The sequence below is a fragment of the Petaurus breviceps genome, unplaced genomic scaffold, assembly GCF_028583685.1.
Source record: "Petaurus breviceps papuanus isolate PSGF00001 unplaced genomic scaffold, PetGlider_PUasm1.0 350, whole genome shotgun sequence".
In the NCBI taxonomy this organism is placed as follows: Eukaryota; Metazoa; Chordata; class Mammalia; order Diprotodontia; family Petauridae; genus Petaurus; species Petaurus breviceps.
In genome coordinates this window covers 1,673,527-1,695,887 of record NW_027186199.1, presented here as the reverse complement: position 1 = coordinate 1,695,887, position 22,361 = coordinate 1,673,527, and the positions used below count along the sequence as shown (strand labels likewise).

The 22,361-nt window shown below is 45.8% G+C and overlaps 1 protein-coding gene across 1 annotated transcript in view; it reads right to left on the bottom strand.

Annotated features, from left to right (window-relative positions):
• LOC138168021 (microtubule-actin cross-linking factor 1, isoforms 6/7-like) overlaps positions 1 to 22,361 on the bottom strand; it is a 66,607-nt gene that overhangs the window by 34,127 nt on the left and 10,119 nt on the right. The window contains exons 10-20 of the mRNA XM_069096983.1: positions 14,340 to 14,510; positions 14,063 to 14,164; positions 13,695 to 13,850; positions 12,625 to 12,783; positions 12,269 to 12,466; positions 11,705 to 11,833; positions 9,830 to 10,018; positions 9,535 to 9,690; positions 9,187 to 9,393; positions 8,862 to 8,981; positions 5,672 to 5,841 (exon numbers count right to left, since the gene is read on the bottom strand). Coding sequence (XP_068953084.1) covers positions 5,672 to 5,841; positions 8,862 to 8,981; positions 9,187 to 9,393; positions 9,535 to 9,690; positions 9,830 to 10,018; positions 11,705 to 11,833; positions 12,269 to 12,466; positions 12,625 to 12,783; positions 13,695 to 13,850; positions 14,063 to 14,164; positions 14,340 to 14,510 — 1,757 coding nt within the window. The remainder of the gene's footprint in view (positions 1 to 5,671; positions 5,842 to 8,861; positions 8,982 to 9,186; positions 9,394 to 9,534; positions 9,691 to 9,829; positions 10,019 to 11,704; positions 11,834 to 12,268; positions 12,467 to 12,624; positions 12,784 to 13,694; positions 13,851 to 14,062; positions 14,165 to 14,339; positions 14,511 to 22,361) is intronic.

Below are 22,361 nucleotides of genomic sequence, written 5' to 3'. Positions count from 1 at the left end.
CTTATTTGCTGAGATTGTGACATGAGCCTTTTCTTAGAGACTTCAAAGGGTGCCCATGAAGACCTGTGGCCATGCACATTGGCACCCTGTTTAGAGAACAAAGATGTTCCTGATGGGTTTTCAGTGACTGTGGCTGTTCCATGATGACTGGCTACTTGGGACTAGGAAGGATGAATTCATAATTTTTTTTCTTCAAAGAGGAAAGAAATCCATATGTATTCTAGGCTATAACTGTTAAATTTATCTTTTCTTCTCATATGCTTTGTCAAGTTATTAATTTTGCCTGAAGGAAACACAATCTTCCTTATTTTATTAATATGACTTCTATCCCAACCTTAAGACACAAAAACCATTAAATAATGATAATAACGACAGCTAGGATTCATATGGTGCTTCAAGGTTTTCAATTCCTATGTTTTACAGTATTATTTTTCAATTTCCTTGCTCTATTCTTTGTGTGAGAGTGTCATTCTGGAATCTTCCCCCTCCTCATTCTACCTTCTTTGCTCAGCTCTTTTCCTTTTTTCTCACATTTAAAAAAAATCTATGCTTTCCATAAATTTTTCCATCACACCCATTTGTGTTCTTCAGTTGCTAATGAAACACTGAAGTGATTGTTGTGGTTCTGTTTTCTCCCTATGGTGACTACCCAGAGATCTTGACTAGCTATGATCATTGATTTTAGTGCCAATCTCAGTTTCCCTGGCACTACACTCTCATGGTACCTCTTACCTATCTGATCAGGCTGCTCTTTTTGACTCCTTTTCAGATTCCTTATTAATCTCCAACATCCTAAGCCTGGATGGCTCCTGAGCTCTGTCTTGGACCCTCTTCTTTTTTCTCCCTATGTTTTCTTTTCTCCGTTGGTGATCTGGTCTTCCATCTATTCATGCATTATTCTCTATGCAGATAACTTCCAAATCTATACCTAAACATACTCTGTCTCTTAATTGCTAACATTTTCACTGACTATCTCCCCAAACCTAGAACAGTCTATTTCCTCATCTCTAGCTTCCCTTGCTTCTTTCATATCCCAGCTAAAATTTCCGCCATCTGCAAGAAGCCTTTCCCTATGTCCCCATGATGCTGGTGCTTTCCATCTGAGATTATCTCCAATTTATCCTGTGTTTATATTATTTGTACATGGTTGTTTGCATATTGCCTCCACTATGAGGATTGAGGATATGAGCTACTTGAAAGCATAGGTGGCTTGTTTTTTTTTTTTCCTTTCTTTGTGCCTGGTTCATAGTAGAAGCTAAATAAATGTTAGTTGACTGACTACTACACAGCCAGCTACAATGTCTCTCCTGAATTCCAATCCCACACCAAATGTTGGCTGGATCTCTTGGATGTCTGACCAGTATCTCAAACTCATTCCTGCTCGACCTCTCCCCCAAACCCCTACTCTCTGTTCCTCTAAACCTCCTTATTTCTTCAGAGTATCCAACCATTCTTCTCATGACCCAGAAGTTGTCTTTGACTCTTCTCTGCCATATTTATCAAACTTTCCTATCCATCCTTTCTCTCTACAAACACATCCAGACACACCCCAACACCCTCTCCCCTCATCATCCTCTCAGGCCATCATCCCCTCTTGCCTTCACTATTACAATAGTCTAAGCCTTTTGGCTTCTAGTCTCTTCCTTCTCAAATTCATCCTTGACACTATTACCAAAATATTCTTCCTAGGGAACTAGTGTGACCACATTGTTCTATTTTTTTTCCCTGTGGCTCCCTATTGCCTCTAGGATGAAATATAAGCCGTGTCTGCTGTATGAGACCTTCTGCAGTCTGGCTGGCTCCTGCTTCAAAGATGTTTGAAGCCTTTCTTCACATTATTTCCCCTTCACATGTACTACATTCCAACCAAACCTGACTACTGAACTTGATCTTCCACTCTCCCTCTGTGATTTACACAAGCCCTTCCCTATGCCTGGAATGTACTCCCTCTTCATCTCTACCTCTCAAAATTCTTCTCTTCCCTCAAGACCCCATGCAGTGAAGACTTCCTTGATGCCTCCAGTTGTATATGTCCCTTATATTAGATTTCCCTTGTGTACTTGTATCCATTCCCCTCCAGACCTCAATTAGAAGATAAGCCACTTAAGGGCAAGGGACCTAGATAACCCTTTCTAGGAGCTTGACAGTGAAAGGAAGACCAAATATTGATCTTGGAAGCCAATCAAATCTAGGGGAGAAGGTTCTTTTTGTTTTGTTTTTGTTTAGTAATAGGCATGTTTGTAGGCATTAGGGAGGAGTCAGTGAATTGGAAGAAACTAAAGATGGGAAAGAGAAAAGGAATGGTTGGTGGAATGAGCTCTTAGTAAAGATATAAGAGAATGAAATGCAGGGCAAATTAGCTGACATTGACAGGGAGAAGGGCCACCTCCTCCTCTGAGTTAAGGAGGAACAGGCAGGTGAAGATTAGGAATATGAGAGGACTGTGACAGATGTTCTTGATTTTCTCCATAAGAATCTCTGGTGAGAGATAGGATGGAGGTGGTGCCACATTATGGTCCTCAGGAGAAAAGATGAGAGGGTTTGAAACAGCCATTATACGGCTTGTGATAGAGTCACTTGAGGAGAAATAAAAGGATTTCTGTGTAGCAATTTTGCCCAACTGAGATTAGATCAAATGAATTTGTAGTTTAGTCCTCCCTGATACTGGTCCATGCCATCAACCACTCCCATCATCAACTGTTCCCCTAGTGGTCATCATTATTGTGGAATCTACAGTGGGATGGCCACACATGTTCCAATTCTCTAGTTACTACCTTTCTACTGGGGCATCTCAGCCTCCTGACACTGGGCAGGCAGAGAAGAAGAAGAGATCTAAGGCTGTGTTCATAATCAGGCTGCATGAATAGAAGTAGTAGTTAGTCCTGTTGATTGGTCAGGCAACGTTTGGAGTGCTGCTTCCAGGTTTGGACCCCACAACTTAGGTGAGATAAAGTGGTCTAGGTGATGATGATGGTGATGATGATTGGTCTGGGTATCAGCCCATTGAGGCTCAGCTGATTCCTGTGTAGCAATTTTGTCCATCTAAGATTAGAGCACATGAATTTATAGTGGACCCAGTTGGTATGGTTGCATTACTTCCTTTAGCAGCATGAGAGATCAAAACAAAAAATGAAAGTGGCAAAGGAGATGTGGAAGTGGTGGCACGTAAATGACAGAACAAAGGGGCAAGGGAATGGAGGATATTGAATACTTGGATTGGTTAATTAGAGGGTCACTGACAAAACATAGAGGGATAGAAGGACTGAAGGTTATGATGCAGATGAAGAGTAGGCTTAGGAGGAATGAGGCCAAGGGAAAGATAGAAGGACTTATGGTTCTGAACAGAGAAGGGGATTTCAGAGCTCGTGATCACAGCGGTGGCACAGATAAGAGTGATGGTTATAGATCTAAGGGACGACCTAAGGTATCCCTGTGGTAGGCTGGAGTGGTGTGAAGATGTAGGTCATGGGATTTGTGGAGGCTGGTAAGCTTCCAGGAAGTCGGGGTGTTTAAAGGAACATTATCAAAATGGGCACAAAGACTCACAATGAATGGATCTATATCATCTTGGTGGGAGGTTCCAGGGATCTGCCCTTGACCCTATTCTGTCTAGCACTTAATCAATGGTGTGATGTTATGATTCTCAAATTTACCAAAAGACATAAATAAGGGTAGGAGGGGAAAGTGTCAGCATCCTAAAAGATGGCCCAGATCTGATAAGACGAAATGAACTTTTCAATTATTTCAAGGACCTGTGATATAATCATAGTGTGGGTTAGGAATGTTGTTCAAGAATGGGTTGGACTAGATTGTCCCTGAGCTGACTGACAAATCTGAGGTTTTGTGATTTCCTTTACTGGAGAAGACTACTACCTTCTATTCCTTAGAATAGAGATTCCTTAGGCCGTCTTTGAGATACTGCTATGATCAAAATATTCATCATCCTGTTATCAATTCAGAGCAGCATTTCTGGAGTTGGGATGGTTCTCAGACAACAGGCATGCAGTTCACCACTAGACTTCTTTAGCTTGATACAAACTTCCAGGGGCCTGTGAACTACTGGTCATAGTCTTTGAGAACTCACTTCCACATCAAGATAAATCACTGGAGGAGAACTTTCATATGGAGGAAGAAGACACTTAATAGGAATAAATGTAAAATGTTATGCTTAGGTTCAGAATATCAACTACAAAGTATAGGCTGAGGGAGATGTGGCAAGGAAGCAGCTCCTGGGAAGATGATCTGGGAGTCTTAGTGGACTGTAGTCTCTGTATGAGTCGGCACTGTGATGTCTATAGGGAAGGTCCGATATCACTGCCATGGCTGATTGACTGATCCATACTATGGCCTTATCATCAATTACTCCCCACATGGGTATATAGTGTGTGTCGAGAGAGGTAGTAAGAGGCCAAGGGCCTGGACAAACACCAACACAACCAGCACCTCTCCATAGATCATGTCCACCCAGAGCATATACTGTGGTGCCTCCTGGATTCTTGGCCTCTACCTTAACAACACCTCACTCCTCTGACTCTCACCAAACTCACATGAACTAAAACATCTTCCACTCACCCACAACTCAACTCTGCTTTCACCAAAGCATTCATTCACCAACAGCCTTCCTCCTCCCTGATAACTTGCCCATGTAATCAGCTGCACCCATAATCAACTCTTCCCCCAGTGGTGATAATTACTGTAAGAGGGATTTCCCCTCTACAGTGGGATGGCAGCATCTGTTTCAATTCTCTATTTCCTCATGACAATCTCCTAATACCGGGCAGGCAGAGAAGAAAAAAGATATAAGACTGCATTCATAGTTAGGCTGCATGAATAGAAGCAAGAGTTAGCCCAACTGATTGGCCAGACATCTGGAGTGTTGTGTACAGATCTGGGCTCCCTGATTTACAAGAGGCAAATTGGTCCAGGATGAGGAATGGTCTGGAGGCCAGTTCACTGAGAGTCAGCTGAAGGAAATGGGGATGCTGCACCTGGAGAAAAATAGTCTTCAAGAATTAGAGGGGCTAGGGGGTGGCTAGGTGGCATAGTGAATAGAGCACTGGCTGTGGTGTCAGTCACAGGCTGTGTGAGTTCAAATCTGGCCTCAGATAGTTAACACTTACTACCCGTGTGACCTTGGGCAAGTCATTTAACCCCAATTTCCCTGTCTTACCCCCTCCAAAAAGCAAAAAAAAAAAAAACCCAAAATTAGAAGGGCTAGCACACGGAAGAGGGAGCAAGGCAGACTCGTTCTTCTTAGCCCCAGAAGGCAGAATTCAGGATAAAAGGTGGAAAAGGCAGAAATTTAGGGGTCATGTAAGAAAAGCCTCTAACAATGAGAGCTGCACCTAAGTGGAATCAGCTGTTTTGGAAGGTAGAGAGTTGTCCATCCAGGTCTTCAAACAGAGGTTGAATGACCATGTGTTAGAGACATTGCAGAAAAGGACTACTGCTTAGGGATGGACTACACAAAATCCTCTCTGGGGTCCCTTCCAATTCTGAAATTATATGAGCAGAAACAGAATTGGGCAAAGGAGGGTATGGTGGACCCTGCAATGGGATAAGAGGCTGAGGGAAAAACATGAAGTGGGCACGGCCTAGGGAAAGGGACACATACATACAGATTGAGAGAATAGAGAGGAGAAGGCTGGGAGGCATGGAAGGGGCCACTGACCTGTCCAGAGCAAGGCTGCAGATACCCTCCCAACGGCCCCGGAGTTCAGCCAGCAGAAGATCGAGGGGTGCAGCATCATCAGGGAACAGGGCTCCTTCTCGGAGAGCCCTGCCCCCCCGCAGCGTGGCCTCAAACACTGGCCGCTTGCCTCGAAGCTCTCTCTGGAATTCCTGCAGTGAAGACAGCTATTGGTATTACTAATCTTTTCCTTCTCTTCCTCTCTCCCCTCCTTCCCCCCAGTCCTTCAAATCTTTCCTTCCCACTACACTTTCTCCCTTCCAGTAGTGAACTCTCTCTCACAGGAGCTCTGCAGCCCTTGAAGGAACACCTGTGTCTCTGGGACACTGAAGGAAAGAAGCCAAGCTCCTGAGAGAGTTGGAGGTGGGGAGATGGCTGAGGGATCCTGTGTCTCCTTACTGGCCTGGGGGGGCTGCCCATGAGGGGATCTGTGTCTGAGCATCAACGGGAGGAGCCCTGTCCTTCCTGATTAGCACAAAGTTGGGCACAAAGGGCTGAGTCAAACTGAATGACTAGCGACTATGAACAGCTAAGGACATGACAGGGATATTCCCAAAGGTCATGACAGGAGGTACATTATGAATATTTTTTCATTCATTCAATTCATCCATCCATTCAGAATCCAGGAAGGCAGGAGCCCCAAGCTCTCAAAAAACTATAGCCAAGGCACCCAGAAACCTGGAAAAAGCCTCATAGCATCTCATTTTCCCCAGCAGACTGTGAACTCCCTGAGGGCAGGGAATGGGCCTCTACTTCCTGTCTTGCTCACAGAACATCCAGTGCTAGGACTGCACATGTCAGGGAGTGGGGAGAACTGGAAAGAAACTGTGATTGATAGACCAGCCCCACTGAACCCATGGCACCAGAGTAAATCCTTAACATTTGTAATTTGTGTTCAGTATTACTTGTTATCCTTTGTTTCTGTCCCACGAGGGGAGAGACAGACAGACAGACAGAGAGCCAGAGACAGAGACAGAGAAGAGAGACAGAGAAAGAGAGACAGACAGAGAGCCAGAGCCAGAGCCAGAGAGACAGAGAGAGAGAGAGAGAGAGAGAGAGAGAGAGAGAGAGAGAGAGAGACAGAGACAGAGAGAGAGAGACAGAGACAGAGACAGAGACAGAGACAGAGAGAGAGAGAGACAGAGACAGAGACAGAGAGACAGAGAGACAGAGAGAGACAGAGAAGAGAGACAGAGAAAGAGAGACAGAGAAAGAGAGACAGACAGAGAGCCAGAGCCAGAGACAAAGAGACAGAGAGAGACAGAGAGACAGAGAGACAGAGACAGAGAGACAGAGATAGAGAGAGAGACAGAGAAGAGAGACAGAGAAAGAGAGACAGACAGACAGAGAGCCAGAGCCAGAGAGACAGAGAGAGAGACAGAAAGACAAAGAGACAGAGAGAGACAGAGAAAGAGAGACAGACAGAGAGCCAGAGCCAGAGAGACAGAGAGACAGACAGACAGACAGAGACAGAGAGACAGAGATAGAGAGAGACAGAGAAAGAGAGACAGAGGCAGAGAAAGAGAGACAGAGAGAGAGATGTGATTAATATGTACTTGGTTTGTCTGACACACTCTGATCCTTAGAATAGGTCCCAGTGAAGGCAGTGATGCTGATGTTCAAGGGGCTGTTGACAGAGACATTTACCAAGATGAGGGTGGTGACAGTCACAGGAACAAGGATGTGGACAGTCATAAAGATGGTTGTAATCACAAAGAAAGAGGTGACAATCCCAAAGATGTTAAAGTGACCAGGATAATAGAGAGGATATGACAGTCATGAATATGATGGATAGTGTTAAGATGGTGATGGTGACAGGTAGGATGTGACAATCACAAATGTGCTGATGTGGCAGTCATGAAGATGACAGTGACAGGAATGATAGGGATGATGATGTGACCATGTTGGTGATGAGTCATGAAAATAATGACAGCAACAGTGACAAAGATGGGGACAGTCCTAGAGATGATGACAGGAATGTACCTTAGATATCTTTTGTCTAGATCTGTGATGTCATCCATAGAAGGAGCTTACGATGAGGAAACTCTCTTAACCAATGAATATATGCAATTGTTATGTGGTTGCCTGGGATGCTTGGAGGTTAAGTGACTTGCCCAAAGTCACACAGTGAATATGTGGGACTTGGATCCAGGTCTTCCTAATGCCAAGGCTAGCTTTCTATCCACTACAAAATATTGCTTCTTGTCTTGTTCATTATAAGTACATGATAAAGAAATGTTGGTTTAGGGGTAGCTAGGTAGTGCAGTGAATAGAGCAACGGCCCTGGAGTCAGGAGGACATGAATTCAAATCCAGCCTCAGACAATTGACACACTTACTAGCTGTGTGACTTTGGGCAAGTCACTTAACCCCAACAGTCCTCCAAAAAGTAAAAAAAAAAAAAATGCTGGTTGAATAAAACTGATCTGAATTGAAATGAAGATAATGGTGATGATGTTTACCATGGTCTGATGATGGGATGGGGGATATTTTGTCCCAATCACTACCAGTTTCTCAGAGAGGGGTCTGGAAAAGCACCTAGGTAGGCCAAAAGTAGGCCACATAAGAGGAAGCACCACAGGTATGCAGTTTAAGACCAAGTAATGATTAAAGAGGCTAACTTATTAACAACCATAGGGACAACCCTCCCTCCATAATGCCCCCACCCAAAGAAAAAGTAGCAATAGGTATCCACTCCTCCCTTCTCTTTCTTTCCACCATGCAGATATCGACAGTACAGTCTAGAATGGTGCCTTCAGCAGCAGAAGGAAGGAAGGAAGGAAGGAAGGAAGGAAGGAAGGAAGGAAGGAAGGAAGGAAGGAAGGAAGGAAGGAAGGAAGGAAAGAAGTAAGGAAGGAAGGAGTGGTAAGGTCAGGAGAGCTGGGGAGGAGCCTGGCAGGTGGGGGGTAGAAGCCCAGAAGAAGATGGGGAAGCAGGTGGTATCTCGGTTCTGGCTCCTGGCCTGGAGTTCAGGGGAAAGAAGCAAGGATGGTCAGGGTTCCTTAGCAACCATTCAGCTCATCTCCCTAAGCCTGGGAAGAAACTGGGACTTTGGGGGCAGACATTCCATCTGTCCATAAAGGTCATGGATTTGGGGTTAAGTGACAGGAGGAGGCAAGAAGCCCCATTCTGGTGCAGTTCAAGGAAGCCTTAAGCTCTTATTTCTCTCCTACCTTGTGTTGACTCAGCTGTTCCTTGATCTCCTCTTGGCTCAGGGCCACATCTCCAGGAAGCATCAGTGTGGGCTCCACCTCATCCAGCCAGTCAAGGAGTAGCTGGCGGGACTCTGTAAACTGGGCCAAGAAGATGGGACCAGGGAAAGGAATAGGGGGAAGGGAATAGGACAAAAGTCCCAAGTTTAGAGAAAGGGAAGAAAAGCAAGAAAAGGGGAAGGAGAAGGGGCCAGACCAGAGAGGCCTCCTCTTCCTCCCTAGGTCTCTCCCCTCCCTCCGAACTCTTCTCTGTACATTCTTCTCCCCTCTGCCCCCAAAGTGGTACCTGCTTAGCCCTTCTTCGAGCCTCTTCCAGGGCTGTGCCACGGTCACCTATCCTCTGAATAGCTCGTCCTAGACGCTCCTGGGTACTTAGCACCAGGCTTTGGATAAGAGCACAGTCTTGCTCTGGGCTAAAGCCCCTCAGCCTTCCAGCCACCACTTCCAGGGCACTCAGTTTCTCCCCTTGCACCGCCACCTCCTGGGCTAGCACCTGTGAGAGCCAAGGGTCATTTTGGGCCCTGCCTCATGGACCAACATAGATAGAACTGGGAAGGAAGGAGGTTTAAACAAGCCCAGAGCCCAGGCTTTTCCTGCTTGTCCCAACTTCCCCTACCAGTCTCAGTCCACAGACCTTGTGCTCCTGCAGCTGGGCTAGGACCGTGTCCAAAACAAGGCTGGGGGGTGGCAGGGACCCAAGGTGCTCCTCTACTCGTGCCCCCCAGCGCAAGAGTGCCTGCAATCGCTGGTGAAACTCCGTTGTGAGTGCCAGGCCTTCAGAGAGCCACACCTGTATGGAGGAGCCCCATTAGCCTCCAGCTCTGCCTTCATTCCTTACTGATCTTCCCCTGACCCACCCTGTCCCCACCTAGATCTCCCTTACCCACTTTTCCCTTTACTCTGACCCCATCCTCTGTTGCCCCACAGACCTTGCGTTCCTGGGCCCGAGCCGCCACACGTTCCCAAGTCTGTTCCAGCAGCCGGAGGCTGTGTTCAGTGCCCACGGGTCGAGGCGGAGGCCGGGGTCCAGACAAGGGTGGGGGTGGGAGCAGCCTGCCCAGACGCTGTCTCAGGCCCTCATACTCCGGCTGCTTCTGTTCTAGCTCCCGGCACAGTTCCTGAGATGGGTGATGGTGTAAGGAAAGGGTTGTCTTTGGGGAAATTTGGGGATAGCCTGAGTGTTAGGGTGGATTGCAATGGTCAGGGGATAAGAAGTAGGTGATATAACGTTAAGTAATTGTAAATCTCTTCTCTCTGAGTTCCAATTTCCTCATCTGTATAAAGGAGGGTCTTAGACTGAATAATTTCTAAGGTCCCTGAAAACTCAACCACTTCAGAAAATATTTTGTGAACATCATGATGAGATTATCTCTACCTTCTTAGTAATAAGGGTCAATGTGCTACAGTCTGTAACTCTGGGTGGGGGGGCATCCATACCACTCTAGATCTGTTGAAGTCTTGGTGTCAATTGCCTTATTGACTTTTCCTTATTTTCAGTGGACTAGGGGGAGCTCCTAATTAGCTCAAAGATTGCTCCTCAATGGGTTGAAGAGCCCTAAACCTACCCGTCACCAGCAGGCATCCTAATCAGCTGAGAATGACCCTGGAATTATAGAATGGACAAATGAACTCTAGCTTGTGGGTGCATGTGGACAAATTCCTCCAGTAGTCCTGGGAGTGATCTCTGAACAGATGAGCCCAGCTAAGACTAAGGGACCTGTGGATTAGTCTGAAGCTTAGGTAGTTTAAGGGCTCACTAGTCTAGGATCAGGGTTTTTTTGGTTTGGTTTTTAAATCCACACAACAAACGATTTTCTTTAGCTATATTATTTCTGGGCTAGATTGCACCTGCGGTATCTATTGATACAAGGGACTCCCAGATGAGAAATGTCCTTTTGCCAAAACTGATTGGCACCTCTCTACAATGTACAATCTTAGAGAGTTGTCCAGAGAGCTTTGAGGCTAAGTGACTTGCCCAGGGTCACACAGCTGACGTGTCCAAGGCCCAACTTGAACCCAGATTTTCCTGGGCCAGTTCTCTATTCACTGTGCCACACTTCCTCCTGTTAGTCCTGAATCTGTTTGTTTTGTCGTCCCTTTTAGCCACCAAACATTTATTTAGCACCTTCCTTTGTGCCAGGCCAGATGCTAGATGCTGAGGACACAAAGACAAAAAAAACCAAACCCTAATAATCCTTGCCCTCAGAAAGCTTACATTTTATCAAATATAAATATTTTCTTTTAAATAAACCCTAGCAAACACACCCTTGAGGACTGGAGTGTGCAGACACAATCGAGAAAGAGAAATATCATTAACACTCCTTGGACTACTAATAATAACGGACATTTATGTAACATTAAAGTTTGCAAAATGTTTTACATACAGTATTTCATCTGAACCTCATGCCAATCCCAGGAGGCAGGGGCTTTTGTCCTACTGGCAAGCATATTGTCCCCATTTTACAGCTGGAGAAACTGATGCTCAGAGAGGTTGCCCCAGGGCACCCCACTAGGAAGGGAGTAGGTGTCTGAATCAGCTCCATTTAGAGTGACTGAGACAGAAGAAAGGTGAAGTAATTAGGAACTGGCAGGTCTCTGAGCCCAGAGAACCAAGCAGGCTTGAAATCAGGAAGGTTCAGAGAGGGATAAGAGCCAAAGACAATGGTCCCTGGATGACTCGAAGGTAGAATTGAGGCACCTCAAAAATGACCTGGTTCAGGGAGGCCAGAGACCCAGGGAGGACCTCTTATGGGAGGGCAGGGAATGGGGAGTGAGTTTTTAGGCTAAGCAGCCCCCAGTCCTACCAGGTGCCGAGCCAGTCTCTCCTGGGGTGGGTCTGGGGGTCCCCAGGATGGTTTGATGAGAACAAGCCCCAAGTCCACCTGCTCCAGCCACTGAAGCAATTCTGCCATCCCTAGTTCGACATCCTGCAACTGGGGGAGAGGGAACTGAGTCAGGCAGGAAGGCACATGCGGAAGCCTTTGCCCAGCCCCATTTTTCCAAGGTACCCCGTGGTCACTGCAGGTTGAGTCACAGTCTTGATGGGAAGAAAGGAAGGGGAGGAAGGACCAGTGTGAGAGGACAGTGTGAGAAGGATCAGGGTTGGGAGTGGGAGCAGGAAAAAGGCTGGGGCTGAGATTAGGGCAGAGGGAAAGGGGGGAGAGACAGAATTGTAGAATATCCAGGCTAGAAGGGCTCTTAGACTTCATTTTGTCACACCACCACCCCCACTTGCAGGTGAGGAAACCCTGGGGAGAAGTGCCTTGTCCCAAGAGGCAGAGCTGAGGGCAGGCTTTTCCCATCATTCCATGCAGTCTCAGGTCCCAGGGGCCACAGATACTGGAAGTGGGAGCAGGACCCTGACTCACCTGGGCCCGGCTGTTCTCCAGCTGCAGCTGCCGGCTCTGACTCTCTCCTTGAATGGCCTCCCAGCGCTGGTCCAGGGTTTGAAGTGCAGCCCGAAGTCCTGCCTCAGCCTCCCCAAGTCCTGCCTGGAGCAGCCCTTGAGCTGCCTCGCTCACCGACTGAACGGTCTGTGCCCTGGACAACACGTCGTTCTGCAGCACCTGGGGGAAGGCACCAGGATTGCCCAGGGGTCCCAGGCTAGGGATTTCTCCTTCAACTTCTACCCCCCCACACACTCTCTCTGATGACTGATTTCTGCCAGAGGAGCCCCCAAGATGGGAGCTGTGCTCTCAGTGCCGGGCTTCTAGTGGTCTCTTACCTGGAGCTTGGCCAGCTCGATCTCACAGCTGGGCAAATCCAGGCTGACCACAGCTGGTGCTCCCTGAAGCTGCTCTGCTGTGTGACCCAGCCATTGCACTAACTCTTCCAGCTGTGGCTGCAGCTGGCCCAGGCCCAGCAGGGCAGCTTCCAATTGTTGCTGTGAGAAGGAAGGTAAGGATAAAAAAAATGACAGGAACCTCAGTCCTTCAAGGGCCTCCTTCCTGGGACAAGTTCCTGTCCCCATACCTAGAAGCTACCTAGCCCCCAGTCATGCCCTAATCTCCCCAGAGCTCAGGAACACAGCCAAGAACCTCTAGGCCCTTCATCCTTCTTATCTCTTGTTCCCTGGCCCTCAATATATGGCCATGAACTTGGTCCTATGCTTTCTGAGCTGTTGTCTCTTATGGGCAAATTGGGCACAGAATGGTAATGGTCTCCTCGATTTCATTCCATTTGTATCCTAAAATAGCATTACCCAGGGTTCCATCCTCACAGACTCCCACCCTCTGGGTCAGGACTCATCTCCCCTCCTTGGGGCTCCCTATGTGGGTGTTGCCTTCTTGGGCCCAGGTTCTCAACTTCAGCTTCAGGCTCAACCCACTGCTAACAGTGCAGTCACTCTACTCTCCCTTAATATATCACAACCTGTGGATCCTGGCCACTGTTCTTTGCTTCTAAGCTGTTCTAGGTAATTCCAACTTCTTCCCCCTACTTTCTAGACTCACTGTGTTTGGGTCCCAGTATTGGTCTGTCTCTTACTGTCCTTTGTCCCTTTTCTTTCTAATTTCTGGTGCTCTCTACCCCTCTGCCCATTTTGTACTAAGGAACACAAGGTTGTCTCTACCCACGCCAGGCCTGCCTGTGGGTAAGACCTTAGTGAGGGCTCTACACATGTGCACATCCATTCTGTTAAAGGCCCATCCAGAAACAAAGCTTCCTGGGAGGGGGGGGGGGGGAGTAGGAGCTCAGGAATTCAGGGGCAGAGAGAACTGAGGCTGGGGCATACAGCTGGGGAGTACAGGTGTGAGGGGGGGAACAAAAGGACAAAGAGGGGGGTACTGCTGCCACCTGCCGACTCCCGGTTTCTTGCTCCAACTGGTCCCAGCGTAGCCGGAAGTCCCCCAGCAGAGGTGGAGGACTGGGGTCTTCTGGACCCCCTGGGGCAGGACGATGCCTCAAACTTTCCACCTCTACCCTGCTCTGATAGAGCTCTCGTTTGAAATCCTGGAGGAGAGAGGTCAGAACTCAGGCCTCAGTTGTTTTGCTGCCCCAGATCTTACCAACTCCCACAGTCCATCAGACGGTCCACCCCCAGCCCCTACATGGTTCCCTCTATACAGCTCCTACAGGCTCCCAGCTCCTCTCCACCCAGCACTTACACACCCCCAGGGACCAGTTCCTGCCTCTCCAGACCCTCAGCCCCTTCCCATCTCCACCTTTAGCTCTTCTAGCTGCTGCTTTGCCAACTCCAAGGTACCCCCCACACGGAAGTCTTGACCCAGCCGTAACTCAGCTCCTTCCAGCCAAGCAAGGAGCCTCTGGGGAAGGGAAAAGAGAGGGTCACACTAAATCTAGAACCTCTTTCCTGGCCTAGGGAGGGGGCAGGAGGACTGTAGGCTTCACACCTCCCAGGAAACCCACAGCAGACTCCCTTCACCCAAGGACCAGGCCTGGAGCAGGGAGGACAAGGGAGGGGAGGTAATAGGGAGCTACAGGGGAATGGGAAGGTTGGGGGAGGGTAAGTAGAGAAGTGACGAGGAGAAGGAGGGGAGGGGGCCTCGCCTGCATGGCCTCCTGGTAGTTGAGGGCATCCTGGAGCTGTTCTTCGAGATGCCGGTGGCGCTCAGTCCACACACGACTCAGGCTATGCCAGGAAGCATAGAGCTGGGGGCAGAGGAAGGGAAGGAGATGCTATGAGATCCCATGATCCCCCTGCCAAACCATAAGGATCTCTCCCCCTGAGGAGTGAAAGAGCAGATGCTGAGTGTCTATGAAAGTGGGTAGGAAGACTGACAGACTTAGTAGGACTGGGTCCCTCCTATCTAAAGGACCACCAGTTTAGCCTGGCCTAGAGAGGAAGGCTTGTCCTGAGTTGGTTTTAGACCAGCCAGGCCTGTCTAGGCAGGCCCATGGGGTGAGGTCCCAGGGTTCCTGGAGCTGGGGGGGGGGGGGGGGGAGAAGGCAGAACCTGGTTCGCCAAGCTGACCCCACCCAAGACCAGTTATAAAACTTTCCATGATGTTGGCCTCATGTTCTCATGTTTGCTGAGTTATCTGGATTAGAGATTGAAGATACAGTTTATAGAAAACCCATATAAACTTTGAGGCTGAAAGAAGGCTTGAGGGCAAACCCCCCATCCACCCAAAAAAAATTCCTAAGGGGGTTTATTAGAGTTGGAAGGGACCTTAGAGGCCATCTAGTTCAATTCTTTGCTTTTATAGAGGAGAAAAATGAGGCTTTCAGAGAAAGAAAGAGGTTTGCTCAATATCACAGAGGAAGGCACATACAATTTACACAGAAATGAAGACTGAGCTGAGGTAGAATCAAAGGGAACCCAAATCCCACTAGCTCATAGTGTCCGACCTTAGAGACCACCTTGGATAGGAGACCCAGAGTTAGTGCCAGAACAAGGACCCTTGCCCCACTTCTCCTGACCCTTGAAATGTGGCCTCCCTGGGCAGAATGGGGAAACCAGTCCCTCCAGAGCAGCACCTCTTGTTCTCATGACTCAGGATAGGGATCTGAGCATGCGAGGATGGGATCAAGGGGCCGACCTCAGTCCTTCCTGGTGTGCCCTAGCCACAGGTTCACCACCTTCCACTCAGGAAAATCTAGGGAGTTTGGGAGGACAAAGCTTTGAGGGAAAGAATAGTGGCAGGGATAAGAGTAGGGAAAGGACAGAGGCATTCCAGGGAGCCAAGGCCCTCTAGCAGAGGCTAGTGTTCTCTCCCACTTCTTCCAGGACAGACCTGAGAGGTTGCAAAGAATTCTTAGGACTGATAGGGAAGTAATGCTGCCTCTTGCTTCTCACCTCTCAGAAGAAAGGAAAGGAAGAATCAAGGTACTATCTCCCTTCCCTGACTCAGCCCCTTCAGAGCCTGCCTCTGGACCCTGGGCTACTAAACTGCGGGGAGGCAAACCCTGAAGGGCCATCCATTCCCTGTAAGGGGATCAGCTGACCTTCCTCCTGACCTCTAAAACAGGAGAGAACTGGGATCTCATCAACCCTGTCTCTTCTAGCGTAAACCCACTCCTATTTTCTTTACTGAAGAGACTGATCTTTGGACTTGGAAGGACAGGAAAAACAAAAACAAAAATAAAACCTAGTTAATAGTACAGGCAGCTGTAGTGCAGTGGAATCTATAGTGGAATCCACTGGTTCGATAGCGAGAATGGCTTGGTTCATAGCTCTCCTCTGATGTGACCTTGAACAATTCTCTTAATCTTGTTATGTCTCAATTTTCCTCAAAATGAGGACACTGGAGTAGACGGCCTCTGAGGTCCCTTCCAGCTCTACAAGCCAACGATCCTATGAATTAATCAGAAGACAGTTCAGTCTTTTCCTAGCAAAAGCACGAATCCAATGTCAATGAAAATCATTGAGGTTTCACCTCATTCAATGGAAATAGGAAAAAAGGAAAAAGGATACGAGCAATCAATACTGGACAGACTGTGGGAAGACTCACAAGCAGGTGCACAGATGGCCTGTTGGTGGGGTTGTGAAGTGGTCCAAAGGTTCTGCATTCTGGTTTGGAATCACACCAAAAAAGTGACTAAACTGTCCATCTCCTTTGACTAAGTAATCTCATTACTAAACATATGCTCCCCCAAAGAAGTCAAAGGCAGAAACAAAGGTCCTTTATATGCCAAACTATCCATAGCAACACTTTTTGTGGCAGAAAAGAACTTGAAACAAAGTGAGTGTCTATGGATCGGGAAATGGTAGCATTGTGCTGTAAGAAAATGATGAATACCAGAAATTTGAAGAAATGTGGGAAGATTTGTATGTACTAATGTAGAGAAAAATAAATAGAACATAGAAAATGATATACACAATACATACAACAATGTAAATTTTAAAAATCACTAAAAGGAAGTTGAACTCTGAGCACTGGAAAAATCAATGAAGGCTCCAGAGAAGAGATAAGGAAATATATCCCCTCCCTCATGTGGTTGGGGGGCAGAAGGTGAAACTACCAGAGGAGTAAATTTTGTATTCTATTCAATAAACTTTGTGTGGATTATTTTGTTTAAATATTTTTCTGAGGAAGGGGGCCTGAGTTAGAGGGTGGGGGATGGCATGGGGCAGGGGGGAATTGATTTGAAGAGGAGCAGGAAATGAGTGTGATGATTTTTAAGACTTTTCTTTTTTGCTTTTTGGAGGGCAGTTGGAGTTAAGTGACTTGGCCAAAGTCACACGGCTAGTAAGTGTGTCAAGTGTCTGAGACTAGATTTGAACTCAGGTCCTCCTGACTCCAGGGCTGGTGCTCTATTCACTGGGCCACCTAGCCGCCCCTAGACATTTTAAAAAAATAAGAGAAAGTCAGTGACTGAGCAGGAGAGAAGAGAGAAGAGGCTAAAAACAGCTGCTGGTTTGGGGCTTTTGGAGAAGCCTTTTTTATTGGTAACTAGATTACTAGGTAACTAGAGATGAACAGAAGCCTGTTCCCGTCAAGAGCGCCAAGACAAGAAGCTTCAGAGAAGGACCTGCCTCTTCCTTCCTCTCCTCCCTTCTTTCTCTTCCCCCTCCCCACCAAAGACCTGTCCCATAGCAAACAGGGGGTATGTCCTAGCCAACGTGCCACAGGAATTGGCAACGTGAACCATAGAGAGCTGGAAAAGGAGGAGAGGAGGGTGAGGATAAGCTTCCAGGGAACTACAAAGATGGTGCTGCGTTTGCATGTCTTCTGGAGGCAATCACCTCCTGAATTTGTGCAAAATGTTGGTTAGAGAAGGCGTAATGAAAGAGAGATCTTTGTTACTTTCTGGCAGGTCTATGTGTGAAATACAGAGATAGACACATGTATACACATATACTATATATGTATATATAGTACTTTGCACATATAGTTGTCATATATACATACACATGTGCATGTTTATACAGAGAGAGAGAGTTGTCTCATAGCATCATAGGTTTAGAGCTTTTGAAAAGGGACCTCAGAGGCCACAGAATCCAACTTCTTCATTTTATAGATGAGTCAAAAGAAGCCAAGTGACTTGTCCAGGGTTACACAGCTAGAAAGTATGTGAAGTGGATTTTGAACCTAGGTTTTCCTAACTCCCAAGTCCAGCATTCTGTCCACTATGCCACAATGCCTACATGTAAACTCTTTATAAATAGGGGTTGTTCTAGTTGTTGTATTTGTACTCTTAATAAATACACTTAATAAATACCTATAGGTTGATTGATTTGGTTGTATCATCTATTGTATTTTATAATATAATAAATACTTATTGGTTGATTGATTTGATTGTATTGTCTATCTTATATATCATATAATTATATATCACATATAATTATATATTATATAATATAATAAATACATATGCTTAATAAATACTTATTGGTTGATTGGTTTGATTGTATTGTCTATCTTATATAACATACAATTATATATCACATATATTTATATATTATATAATATAATAAATAGATACTTACTGGTTGATTTAATTGTAGTATTTATCTTATATGTCATATAATTATATATCATGTATAATTATGTATTATATAATATAATACATAAATACACTTAATAAATACTTATTGGCTGATTGATTTGGTTGCATTGTCTATCTTATTTTACAGCTGGATGGAGGGTAAGTGGGAAGTGTGGAAGGAAGGAAACAAGAACTTATTAAGCTCCTAATGGGTGACAAGCACTATTTTAAGCACTTTACAAATATCTCATTTTATCCTCACAATAGCCCTGGGACATGACTATTATTATCATTCCCATTTTATAGTTGAGGAAACTGAGGCAGAGGTTAAATAATTTGCCCAGGGTCATACAGCCAGTAAGTATCTGAGGATGGATTTGAACTCAGGTCTTACTGACTCTGGGCTCAATGCTGTTCCACCTAACCGACTCTGTTGGAGCACAAAAGGCAGCCATGAGTTGGAAGACTTTCCAATTGGCTGGGCCACCCAAGATTGCCGCTCCAGATTTCCTGCATGGAATTCTGGGAAAATAAACAGGATATAGGCAGGAGCAAGAGTCTGGACTTCTCAGAGGAATCATGCTGGCCAATTTGGCCTAGGGGAGATATGAACTAGCTAGGGTGTTTTAGGAGCTAATGAGCCTCCCAGTCTGCCTTATGGGAAAATCATTACCTAAAGCTTACCACAGATATAAGCCGTGCATGACCTAGGCTTCCCCAAGCTCTGGGCTCACAAAGACTAGATCCCATATTAGGAGCTGACCCAAAAAATGGGACTTTTTCTCTTTTGGCTCATTATTAGGCCCTGACCCCACCCCGTCCTCTTTCTGCCATGGTTCTCATAGAACAACTAACTCTAAAACAACAAAAAAAAAAGTTTCACTGCAAGGTCAATATCAAACAACTTTAAGTAATTTCTTTTATGTTAAAAGTCCCAGGAAATTTAACTACTAGACCTTTTCATTTCCCCATCTTTCTGGCATTTAGAGATGGAAAGAAAATGATGAGGGGGTGGAGGGAAGACTGACTACTTGTGGCTTGCAAAGGGGTTATGTTCAGGCAAATAAATACTTGGAGAGATCCTTGTGACCTGGGGTATGTAATAGAGGATCAAAGAGGAAATGGGGTGGGGGAGGGAGGGACTGGAGCCAAGGGCCCCAGGAAGGAAAAAAGAGATTTGGGGAGTTACGGCCATGGTCATCATAGGACAGAAAATGGAGGTTCCATGTGCTCAGATACACAGAGCCAATGATTTCCATATAGAGAGCACAGTTTGAAGTAAGCCCTGGGGCCCAAGAAAAGAGGTTGACTCAATCAGTTTAAGAAATTTCCATGGTAGAGAAACAAAGGCCTTTCTCCTTTCTGACTTATCTGGGAGACTGATATTCCTTGACAAGATGAGGAAAACAAAAAAGGGAAAGAATCCCTGGAGGCAGAAGGGAATCCAGACCTCTGCCAGGAAAATGGATAGTGGGAGAACCAGAAACAGAAGCAAAGGGAAAAGGAGTTTCAGTCTGTGCAATAGGGATGAGGCCTTTTCCATGGAGGGTGGAGGGGAACCTCCTGAAGGAGAAGGATTAGGAGGATCCATCGGTCCCATCCAGGAGAGAGGACACTTGGGTCTGCCAACAGGAAGTAGGCACGCCTTATGATTGTTTCAGCTACCTGCTGAAGGATACAAAGGGGGAGGGAAGGAAGAGTCTTAAGGTTCACATTGACATTTACCTACATTATCCCATTTGATCCTCATCATAATCCTGTGAGAATCATTATAGAGATATTAATTATATGGTGAGTGATGCAAAAATTATAGAAATCTTGGGAGGCTTCTACCTTTTACCATCATGGTAGATGAGGAGGAGAGTGGGCTCAAAGAATTCCGAAATGGGAAAAGGTAGAATTCCATGACCTGAGACTTTTAAAGGGAAGATCAACTCAGGAGAGATGTAAGGCTCTCAGGAAAGAAATTCTGGTAATATAGTCATAAACGACTCCAGAGATGAAGAAAAAGGGAAGTTGTCTTAAGAGAATGATGTGGCTGCTTGGGAAACCCACCAATGAAATCAGATTTCAAGGAAATATACACTAAAGAATGGAAGACAAGCAGGGAAACAAAGGAATAGTAAGGTCCTATAAGAGTAGTATTAGGAACCAGGTCTGATGGCACATAATAGTAAAGTTTATATATAATGCCTACTATGTGCTAAGTGCTTTATCATAATTATCTCCTTTGATTCTTACAACAACCCTGGGAGGTAAATGTTGTTATGAGTCCCATTTTACAGTTGAGGAAACTGAGGCAGACAATGGTTAAGTCACTTGCCCAGGATCATATGATCAATAATCTTCTGGCCACATTTGAACTCAGATCTTCCTAACTCTAGCCCCACTACTCTATCTACTGTGCCACCTAGCTACACATAGTCCCTGCTGCTCAGGAGGAAGAGGTTGAAGGGATTGCTTGAATCTGGGAGTTCTGAGCTACAGTAGAGCTAAAGTCAAGTGGGTGTTCACACTATTTCCATTGCCAATATCCTGAGTCCCTGAGAATAGAGGTACACTAGGTTGCCTAAGGAGAAGGAAACCATCCCAGGTGAGAAAAATGGAGCAGGTCAAAGTTTTTGGGTTAATCAGTACTGGGTTCGGATCCTTGAGTGGATTTCCATCCTGGGCAAGATAGGGAGACAGACAAAAAACAAAAACAACAACAACAACAAAAAAAAACAAATCCAGTATCAGGAAAGCTACAGCTTTGATGAGGCTGAGACTGATGATACTAGAGACAACAAAAAGCACTTTATTAGTTTTGATGGTGACAAGAGGAGGAGGAGCAAGAAAGGATAGGACTGCAACCTGTGGGTGGATGGAAAGATGATCATGGATAACAGGAAAGAGAGAGAATGACTCTGCTCTTATTTCTATCTTCTCTTCCAGGGAGATTAATCTTTGAAATTAAAAGGATGGAATGAAAATTCTTTTTTTTTTTTAAAGCAATTGAGGTTAAGTAACTTGCTCATGGTTACACAGCCAGTTTTTTTGTGTGGGTGTTAAGTATCTGAGGCTGGAACTGATCCTGGGTCCTCCGGACTCTGGGGCCGGCACTCTTACTCACTGAGCCACCTGGCCACCCCCAGAATGAAAATTCTCAACAGGAAACTGAAATCCCATAAGGGAGCCCTTAGCTTTCCTCAATGAATCCAAGTTACCAACCTCAAATGAACTATATCTCAGGGTCCTGACAGAGCTGAGGAATGTGCTGCTAATTTGTGATAAAAACATGGAGACCAGGAGAGGTGCCACATAACTGGAGACAGGAAAGTGTCACCTTGGTTTTCCATATGGGGAAGAAGGCTCATTCTTCAAACTCTAACTCAATAATTTTGACTTCAGTACTAGGGTAATTCTTGAATTCAAGGGATAGTTAATGAACACTTAAGAAAGAAAGCAGTGATAACAAAACCATAGACTCTCAGCTAGAATCACAAAATTTCAAGGTTGAAAGAGACCACAGAAGCCATCTAGCTAAACACAAACCGGAATGAGAATCTCTTATACAATTTATCCCATTTATTGATTAATTAATCCAGCCTTTGCTTAAAGATTTCCAATCAGAAGGAAATCCACTACCTCTTAAGGTCACCCATTCCAGTTCTGGACAGCTCTCATCATAAGGATGTTTTTGTTTTTATTTTCTCTGCAGTTTCTACCCATTGCTCCTGATTTGGAGCCCCAACTTTACTGCTTTCAAACTCTCTGATCCTGGGTAAGGCACTTAGGATCGTAGGATCATTGATTCAGACCTGGATGGGAACTCACATCTCATCTTCTGCAGAAGACCTTTCCTGTTTACCCAACCTTCCAACCCACCAGACTCATACCTTCTGCTTTGAGATTATCTTCCAATATGCTCTGTTTATTTTGTACTTGTTCTTATAGGCAAGAAGACCTAATCTCAAGTCCCATCTCTGACACATGCTGGCTATGTTACCCTTTGACCTTTTAGTACTTGAGGCAAATCTTTAAGACTATAAATCAAACCAAAAGTACCGATTTATGATGGTAGAGGGAATT